The following is a 10,556-nucleotide window of genomic DNA, read 5'->3' on the forward strand; positions in this document are numbered from 1 at the left end:
AACCGCAGGCACACACTGCAGAGGGTTGGCATGGCTAGGCAGCGACCCTCTTTAAAAGTGGTGGGGCAATAGCCCACAATGCTGTACAGAAGCAATGAGAAATAGAATCCTGTGCCACCGCCATCAGGAGCTGCACACGTGGGCTTAGCAAGGGGGAACCTATGTGCCACACACTATTCATTCTGTCAAGGTGTCTCTGCATGCCCCAGTCAGACCGGGCTTTTTAATTCATAGACACAGGCAGGTACAACTCCCTATTGTGAAGTCCCTGTCGACCGACAGCATGGGTGGCTCCCTGGAACCAACCGGCGATACACAAAAATATCCCATTGCATTGCCCAACACAGCTGAGGTAGTAATGTCGTGCTTAATGCAGGTGGGCTTCGGCCCACACTGCATGCCCCAGTCTGACTGGGGTTCTTTACAAGTGGAAACAGATGTATTTATAATTCCCTGTGGACCCACAGCATGGGTGGGTGCCAGGAAGCCACCGGCGGTACATAGAAATATCCCATTGCATTGCCAAACACAGCTGAGGTAGTAATGTCGTGCTTAATGCAGGTGGGCTTTGGCTCACACTGCATGCCCCAGTCAGACTGGGGTTCTTTACAAGTGGACACATGTAGGTTAAACTCTGTGTGCACCTACAGCATGGGGGGCTCCCTGGAACCCACCGGCGATGCACAAAAATATCCCATTGCATTGCCCAACACAGCTGAGGTAGTAATGTCGTGCTTAATGCAGGTGGGCTTCGGCCCACACTGCATGCCCCAGTCAGACTGGTAATATGTACCTTAACAGTAACCGCGTTGGTGGTAATGTCTTGGTGACTGCGGACCTAGTAGCGCGGTTTTATTTTGTTGGTTTTCGGAATGTGGCCAGGATTAAGTGGGCTGTGGCGGGGGATGTTTTTGAGGCACTACGTGTCCTCTCCACATGTCCGTGGTTATATGCACCTTAACAGTAACAGCGTTGGTGGGAAATGGCCTCGCTGCCATCATGTCTTTGGGAAGCCTCTGTTTCCACACCCCAGAGACATACCATTAGCAGCGGTATAGGCAGAGCCCATAATTAGTAACATTTCAGCCGTAGCATTAGGACAGGCCCCACTAACATATCACTAGCAGCATTATAGGGGGAGCACAGTATGCGTTCCATTTCAGTAATAGTAGCACTCAAGACAGGCCCCAGTAACAATTCCGAAGCAGCAGTATAGTGGGAGCGCAGTCTTCGTTCCATTTCAGTAGCTGCAGTATAGACAAGGCACAAGTTACATTTATGTAGCTAAAGTGTAGGCCAACCCCACACACCTTTCTGTACCATGAGTGCAGGCGAAGAACATAGAAATTGCTATGATTACACTGTAGGCGAGGGGCCACAAAAATTGCTGTATCAACAGTACTAATGTACATCCAAAAAATTGGCCATGGCCAACCAAGAGGGCAGGTGAAACCTATTAATCGCTTTGGTTAATGTGGCTTAAGTGGTAACTAGGCCTGGAGGCAGCCCAGTTTAACAAAAAATTGGTTCAAGTTAAAGTTTCAACGCTTTTAAGAGCATTGAAACGTATAAAAATTGTTTAGAAAAATTATATGAGTGAGCCTTGTGGCCCTAAGAAAAATTGCCCGTTCGGCGTGATTACGTCAGGTTTCAGGAGGAGGAGGAGGAGGAGGAATATTATACACAGATTGATGAAGCAGAAATGTCCCCGTTTTGGATGGTGAGAGAGAACGATGCTTCCATCCGTGGGTGCATAATACGTATTGCTTAGGTATCGCTGCTGTCCGCTGGTGCAGAAGAGAAGTCTGGGGAAATCCAGGCTTTGTTCATCTTGATGAGTGTAAGCCTGTCGGCACTGTCGGTTGACAGGTGGGTACGCTTATCCGTGATGATTCCCCCAGCCACACTAAACACACTCTCTGACAAGACGCTAACCGCAGGACAAGCAAGCACCTCCAGGGCATACAGCGCGAGTTCGGGCCACGTGTTCAGCTTTGACACCCAGTAGTTGTAGGTGGCAGAGGCGTCACGGAGGACGGTTGTGCGATCGGCTACGTACTCCCTCACCATCCTTTTACAGTGCTCCCGCAGACTCAGCCTTGACTGGGGAGCGGTGACACAGTCTTGCTGGGGAGCCATAAAGCTGGCAAAGGCCTTGGAGAATGTTCCCCTGCCTGCGCTGTACATGCTGCATGATCTCTGCGCCTCCCCTGCTACCTGGCCCTCGGAACTGCGCCTTCTGCCACTAGCGCTGTCGGATGGGAAGTTTACCATCAGTTTGTCCACCAGCGCCCTGTTGTATAGCATCATTCTCGAACCCCTTTCCTCTTCGGGAATGAGAGTGCAAAGGCTCTCCTTATACCGTGGGTCGAGCAGTGTGTACACCGAGTAATCCGTAGTGGCCAGAATGCGTGTAACGCGAGGGTCAAGAGAAAGGCATCCTAACATGAAGTCAGTCATGTGTGCCAGGGTACCTGTACGCAACACATGGCTGTCTTCACTAGGAAGATCACTTTCAGGATCCTCCTCCTCCTCCTCTTCCTCCTCCTCAGGCCATAAACGCTGAAAGGATGACAGGCAAGCAGCATGGGTACCGTCATCAGTGGGCCAAGCTGTCTCTTCCCCCTCCTCCTCATGCTCCTCCTCCTCCTCCTGAACGCGCTGAGATATAGACAGGAGGGTGCTCTGACTATCCAGCGACATACTGTCTTCCCCCGGCTCTGTTTCCGAGCGCAAAGCGTCTGCCTTTATGCTTTGCAGGGAACTTCTCAAGATGCATAGCAGAGGAATGGTGACGCTAATGATTGCAGCATCGCCGCTCACCACCTGGGTAGACTCCTCAAATTTTCCAAGGACCTGGCAGATGGCTGCCAACCAGGGCCACTCTTCTGTAAATAATTGAGGAGGCTGACTCACACTGCGCCGCGCAAGTTGGAGTTGGTATTCCACTATAGCTCTACGCTGCTCATAGAGTCTGGCCAACATGTGGAGCGTAGAGTTCCACTGTGTGGGCACGTCGCACAGCAGTCGGTGCACTGGCAGGTTAAACCGATGTTGCAGTGTCCGCAGGGTGGCAGCGTGCGTGTGGGATTTGCGGAAATGTGCGCAGGGCTGGTATGACAAGTGGGGGTAGCTTTTCAGAAAGCGCTGAACCATCAAAGACATGGGCCAGGCATGGCACGTGCGTGAGGCTGCCGAGCTGCAGAGCCGCCACCAGCTTACGGCCGTTGTCACACACGACCATGCCCGGTTGGAGGCTCAGCGGCGCAAGCCAGCGGTCGGTCTGCTCTCTCAGACCCTGCAGCAGTTCGTGGGCCGTGTGCCTCTTCTCTTCTAAGCTGAGTAGTTTCAGCTCGGCCTGCTGACACTTGCCCACCGCTGTGCTGCCACGCCGCGTGACACCGACTGCTGGCGACGTGCTGCTGCTGACACATCTTGATTGCGAGACAGAGGTTGCGTAGGAGGAGGAGGAGGAGGGTGGTTTAGTGGAGGAAGCATACACCCCCGCTGATACCACCACCGAGCTGTGGCACGCAATTCGGGGGGTGGGTAGGACGTGAGCGGTCCCAGCCTCTGACTCGGTCCCAGCCTCCACTAAATTCACCCAATGTGCCGTCAGGGAGATATAGTGGCCCTGCCCGCCTGTGCTTGTCCACGTGTCTGTTGTTAAGTGGACCTTGGCAGTAACCGCGTTGGTGAGGGCGCGTACAATGTTGCGGGAGACGTGGTCGTGCAGGCCTGGGACGGCACATCGGGAAAAGTAGTGGCAACTGGGAACCGAGTAGCGCGGGGCAGCCGCCGCCATCATGCTTTTGAAAGCCTCCGTTTCCACAAGCCTATACGGCAGCATCTCCAGGCTGATCAATTTTGCAATGTGCACGTTTAACGCTTGAGCGTGCGGGTGCGTGGCGTCGTACTTGCGCTTGCGCTCAAACTGTGGCGCTAGCGACGTCTGGACGCTACGCTGAGAGACATTGCTGGATGGGGCAGAGGACAGCGGAGGTGAGGGTGTGGGTGCAGGCCAGGAGACGGTAGTGCCTGTGTCCTCAGAGGGGGTTAGATCTCAGTGGCAGGTTGGGGCACAGGGGGAGAGGCAGTGGTGCAAACCGGAGGCGGTGAACGGGCATCGTCCCACCTTGTGGGGTGCTTGGCCATCATATGCCTGCGCATGCTGTTGGTGGTGCCTCCCCAGCTGATCTTGGCGCGACAAAGGTTGCACACCACTGTTCGTCGGTCGTCAGGCGTCTCTGTGAAAAACTGCCACACCGTAGAGCAGCTTGACCTGTGCAGGGTGGCAGGGGGCGCTTTGGGAAACAGTTGGTGGATTATTCGGTCTGGCCCTGCCTCTACCCCTGGCCAACGCACTGGCTCGGCCTGTGCCCACACCCTGACTTGGGCCTCCGCGTCCTCGCCCGCGTCCACGTCCTATAGGCCTACCCCTACCCCTCAGCATGGTGTATTACCAGTGATTTGATTTCCCAGGCAGGAAAGAAAGTGGCGCAAGCCTGCAGCCAAAATAAAAAATTTTCCCTTGTTTTTCAAAGGACAAGCCACACTGCGTGTATTCAATGAATACTACTAAGTTTAATATCTGTGTTGTGGCCCTGCAAATGTGTCAGAGAACTGCAGTGATGCAAAGTTATTCGCTCCAGCAGATCAGGGATTTCCCATGCAGGAAAAAAATTGGCGCAAGCCTGCAGCCAAAATAGAATTTTTTCCCTTGTTTTTCAAAGGGCAAGCCACACTGCGTGTATTCAATGAATACTACTAAGTTTAATAACTGTGTTGTGGCCCTGCAAATGTGTCACAGAACTGCAGTGATGCAAAGTTATTCGCTACAGCAGATCAGGGATTTCCCATGCAGGAAAAAAATTGGCGCAAGGCTGCAGTAAAACGTAGCTGGCTGCGTCTGATTTTTTTTAACGTTCTGCACGCAGCACACACGTACCCAGAGCCCTGAGGACTGTCAGAGGCAGGCGAAATATAATTTTTCCCTTGTTTTTCAAAGGAAAAGCCACACTGCGTCTATTCAATGAATAATGTAGGTCTTCTGGCCCTGCCTACACAATTCTATCCCTGTAGTATTAATGCCGGGTGCAATGGTCTGCACAGCTGGTTTTGAGAAAAAAAAAAATATGCAACACTGCTAACAGCAGCCTGGACAGTACTGCACACAGATAGATGTGGCCCTAGAAAGGACCGTTGGGGTTCTTGAAGCCTACACTCACTGCTAACACTCTCCCTGCCTAACCACCACTTCTGTCCCTATTGCAGGGCGCAATGCTCTGCAGATCCAATTTTGAAAAAAAAAAAAAAATACAGTGCTAACACAGTACTGCACACTATTAGATGTGGCCCTGAGAAGGACCGTTGGGGTTCTTGAAGCCTACACTAACTCCTAACGCTCTCCCTACAGCAGCTCCAGCACGATACCACTGTCCCTCAGCTAACTCACAAGGCATCTGAGCCGAGCCGCGGGAGGGGCCGATTTTTATACTCGGGTGACATCTGATCGCCCCAGCCACTCACAGCAGGGGGGTGGTATAGGGCTTGAACGTCACAGGGGGAAGTTGTAATGCCTTCCCTGTCTTTCAATTGGCCAGAAAAGCGCGCTGACGTCTCAGAGAGGAAACTGAAAGTAACCGAAACACCTCGTGGTACTCGTTACAAGTAACGAGCATCCCGAACACCCTAATATTCGCACGAATATCAAGCTCGGACGAGTACGTTCGCTCATCTCTATTAGGGATATTAATACTCATTGAGATCTCGCACATACCTATGACCTATTGCAACATCATTTTGATTGGATTTCTTATTTTAAATGTTTAAATAGTTTATTATGCCATTAAATGTTCTATAGCTGATTGGGCCATGAATGATTTTTTTTTTTATTCAGAAAATGTTCAAAAGGAGATTGAGCAAATAATCGGACTACGCCGGCCCCAAATAGAACATCGCAAACAAATGCCCTACACGGACGCTGTCGTACATGAGATTCAGAGATTTGGGAATATTGTACCTGCAGTCGCTCCACATGCTACAACTCAAGACATGATGTTCAGAGGCTACTTCCTGCCAAAAGTAAGAGAGAAATGTCATAGTTGGAAATTATTAAAGGGATGATCTGGTTTAGAAACCCATCTTGATATGCCCCATTGGGGAGTTCATGGTTAATGATGCCAGTTTCCCTATTGGAGAAAAGCACCTACAGTGTTTCTCTTCCTGGAGGGCTGAAACTGTTGCTTTCAATGGACACTAATACTTCATCTCACCTGTGGAGGTGCTGCAGGGAAATTGAACACTTCCGGCTCCTCCACAGATTACAACTGATCGTTGTGATCAGCTAATTTTCAGGAAGCAGTTTTAAGAAAAAGTCGATTGTCTCCTTGCGAAGAAGGGGAGACCCCACTATCCCTGGCTCTGCCGGTCAAGGCCATTTCGAAGAGAAGGCAGGGCAATATTGAGGCCCTATCTTTCACACTTAAGAAGGCTCCGTTTGCCACCCAGGGAGCCCTTTTATACTGTGTGCTGTAAAACAGTTACAGACAATCAGAGAAATATGTGCTGCTGCACTATGACAGTCGATATATCTTCCCCGTGCAGCATGCGCCATAATCATTTGCCACTCTGTAGCTATTGGGTCAATTATTTGTAATTTGATTTCCCACAGCTTTCCTTCATAATGGAGCTACCATGTATGAGGGTGCCCTTACACCCTGTAGTGTGCTGTGTTTGCTAAAAACATATGGTTTTACCAAGATATTCCATGTATTTTTGATTGTGTGTCACCTGCAAAAACAAGGCAGCCAAAAATAACCAAGGCAATCTATGACAAAACCACATGCTGTCGCTAGGTATATGGACCCCTAACAGAGCTGCCCAGAATACTAGAGAATTCTTTATCATGTATCTTATCTGTTCCACTCCTCTGTTTCCAGGGCACTGAAGTTCTTCTCTCATTGTCTTCTGTACTCAAGGATAAAAATTACTTTGAAAAACCGGATGAATTTTATCCAGAACATTTTCTTGATTCCCAAGGACACTTTGTGAAAAATGAAGCATTTCTGCCGTTTTCAGCAGGTATTGTGGGTAAAAAAATTCATTGGCAGACATTGCTGCTTGGTCCATGTTTGCATTGTGCTTGCCGGATGAGGATGTGACAGGCTGTTTCCTCAGTCATTGGTTGGATCATATCATAATTGCACTTGATGTCATAAGTTAGAATATAGAAAGATGAAATTGACCAGATTACAAGACGCCATGTATTGAGCAACACAAACCTTTTTTTTTTAAACTAATGCCCAGCTCATTCATACAGCACACACCCCATTTATCATTGCAAGTATCACCCCTCCATCACACCCCAAAGTGAATACAGATCCCAAAAACTAATGTTGACCCTCTAAACTAAAGGCCATTTTATGTAGGACAGCAGTCAGGGATGAACATTTGTGTAAGTGGCTAACAAATGAGCAAAAGTCAGCAGATCAAATGTTTTGTGATGTAAAAATCATTGATGCCGTAACATTCATTTTCAATAATTGGGCCTGTCAATGCAAATGAGCAGCCAATGAGCAAGCAGAGAAACATTCAACTATTCTGCTGGTTTAAGTGTAAGAAAAATCTTGCTGGTTGGCTTTGTAAATGAGGAGATGTAAAGCCAAGCAGTGATAAATGTATTGAAATGACTGACTGTTCATCCTCGTAAAATTGATCATCTACCTTGTGTGAACAGCAGTCAATGAGTGTTGAAGGACCTACTTTGTTGAATGCTCATTCCAGAGAGCCAATTCTTGGCCGGGGTAAATGGACCATCCGCCAGGAGACTTGGAGGTTCTTCTGGGAACTGTTTATCATTTTCTACTTTACAACAATTTCTGGGTTTAGGTAGTAATGTTCAATTTCGGTATTGGAAAAGACATTTCGGTCTTTGTATAATCAAAAGTTATACAATTTTTTCTTCTGTATTGACTCCTTTTGGTTTGCTGAAATTCAGTAGGAACCTGCTTAATGCATTCTAACGAGCAATCCATGCCCATCACATGACCAGGACCGACAAACATTTCTTTTTCTTCTTCTTCTAGGTAAAAGGCGATGCGCTGGAGAGATCCTGGCTAAAGCTGAGCTATTCCTCTTCTTTACAAGACTGATGCAAAACTTTACTTTCCAGGCTCCTCCTGACACTGAGGTTGACATTACTCCTGTAGTTGGGTTTACCAATGCACCCATGTTCCATAAAATGTGTGCTGTGTCACGTCATAATGACTAACAGGGCTGTATCAAAGTCAGTCGAGGCTCTTGAATGCAAAATTTGGTTGGGACCCCTCTGCAGTAAAAATGTCAATTTGTGGCTACATTGAAGACCTTTTAATTTATCTGCATGGCTGGTAACTTCCATGTTCAATCACTGGAATGGATGATGATGATATCTTGTCCAAACACCGGGCCGCAGTCTTTTATTGCTGTGATGTGTATGGCAATTATCATGAACACTTGGTGACCATATTTCTTCTAGTTATTACTGGTGACAGATGGGACATTAAAACATTTTTAATGTTGGATGGTCATGTAAACATTTTCCAAAATACGTCTTGTCTGTAGGACTGTAAGGTGCAATTATGATACCGCAAGCTAGCATGTATTTGGAGGTACATATAGAATCACTCATTATGATGAACATCGCTGAGCTATAAATACTAAAAGGAACTGGGATATGGTCTGGCATGGACAATTGCCCCTTTTATCTGACCTCTTTACAGCGTCTTACCAGATAATTCTCTGGGACTTTGTTGAGCCAGTCAAACACTAGAAGAGGACCTCACGTCACACTCTGGATGTCTTCTCAGTATAAGGCCTATTTAAAATAATAAGACAAACCAAGCTTTGCCTACTGAGTTTGTGGAGCTTTACTGCATAAAAGGTCTTGTTGTGGGCTGAAAATGTTGCATTTGACATACTGAACTTCAGATCTATTGTATGTGAAAATGATAACGTGGTACCAAAAACAGCATTTCTATGGAGCTCATATGGAAGTTGGGACATTTTATTTTTTTTCCATAAACCTTATCAAAGTAAAAAGGCAAGAACTTTTTTATTCTGCATAAAGTATTAAAACGTAAAAATCCCAAAAGAACAATGGTGGAATCACAGTTTTCTTGTTTTCCCTCCTACCAATGGGAATAAAAAATGGTAACAGCTATTCAGTAAATCATACATAACTAAAAAGTGATACAACAGAAATCTACAACCCGTCTTACAAAAAACACTATGCAGTTCATTCGGCTGCACTGATAGAAAAACAAAAAAACTTTGCCTCTCAGAGAACAGTTGTATGGAAAAAAAAGTTACTTACTGTAGCTCAAAATATGGGCCCCCATGGATTAGCCCCCCAAAAGCAATCGGAAGGTGAAATGGAAAAAATGCAACATTCATTAGTATTATGTGGACACTATATGGAAACATTAGTTTAGCACTATATTGCGTGTTGTGTGGGTATTTTATGGTATAATTGGGTAATCGTACAATTTTTGAAAACAAAGATTGTGTGTGTGCATATATATGTAATCAATCAATCATAACTTTTTACCCACTTATTGGTGATGTAACTGTGAATAATAGTTAATATGTCGTGACAATAGTGTCCATCGGGTGGTATATATAGCATGGGGCAGCAAGTGCTCAGTTGTTTCTTGAAGTTCAAAATGGACAGGTGTAAGGAATTGAGTGAATTTAGATGACTGGGTCAGAACATCTCCAAAACAGCAGGCCTTGTATGCTGTTCCTGGTGGTTAGTACTTCCAAAATGGTCAAAGGAAGAACATGAGGGAACAGGTGACAAGGTTATGGATACTTTAGGATCATTGATGTGCATGAGGAATGAAGATAAGTCCATCAGGTCCAATGCCACAGAAATATACTACAGTATAAACTGCTGAACAAGTTACTTCTAGGTATACCCAGATCACACAGACCAGTCAGAGTACACACAATATGACTCCTGTCTATAGCCAAAAATGCCTACAAAGGCCATGTGAGCATTAGAACTGGATTTTGGAGCAATACACATAGGTGACCTGGTCTGATGAATCATAATTAGAGATGGGCGAGCACCAAAATCCACGGGTGCTCATTGCTCGAATCATACTTTTTGCAATGCGCGAGAGCTCGTTTCGAGTAACGAACCCCATTGAAGTCAATTGGGGACTCGAGCATTTTTGTATATGACCGATGCTCCGGATAGGTCTTCACTTGTGAAAAACCAGAAAACATTCGAAATCCATGGAAACACCACAATAAAAATGGATAGGGCAGGGGCAGCATGCAGGGCTGCATTTCAGGCTCCCAGGTGCCACAATAGGGGCAAGAGTCTGCCCCCCCCCTCCTAACAATTTTTACTTTGGAAAAACCCTCATTAACCAAGCACAATCACTGCCTGGGGGTCACACCACTGCCTCTTCTCCTGGGTTACATGCTGCCCAACCCCTCACACGACCCTACATCCACAGCGCACACAAAAGTTTCCCTGCCCAGCCTTCAGCTGCCCTCATGCCACA

The 10,556-nt window shown here is 47.1% G+C and overlaps 1 protein-coding gene across 1 annotated transcript in view; it reads left to right on the forward strand.

The window, feature by feature from the left end:
* LOC136620879 (cytochrome P450 2C14-like) overlaps positions 1-9,139 on the forward strand; it is a 43,715-nt gene extending 34,576 nt beyond the window's left edge. The window contains exons 8-10 of the mRNA XM_066595932.1: positions 5,900-6,084; positions 6,942-7,083; positions 8,088-9,139. Coding sequence (XP_066452029.1) covers positions 5,900-6,084; positions 6,942-7,083; positions 8,088-8,272 — 512 coding nt within the window. The 3' untranslated portion in view covers positions 8,273-9,139. The remainder of the gene's footprint in view (positions 1-5,899; positions 6,085-6,941; positions 7,084-8,087) is intronic.
* Positions 9,140-10,556: the final 1,417 nt, after the last annotated feature.

The sequence above is a fragment of the Eleutherodactylus coqui genome, chromosome 1 (assembly GCF_035609145.1).
Source record: "Eleutherodactylus coqui strain aEleCoq1 chromosome 1, aEleCoq1.hap1, whole genome shotgun sequence".
NCBI classification, from domain to species: Eukaryota; Metazoa; Chordata; class Amphibia; order Anura; family Eleutherodactylidae; genus Eleutherodactylus; species Eleutherodactylus coqui.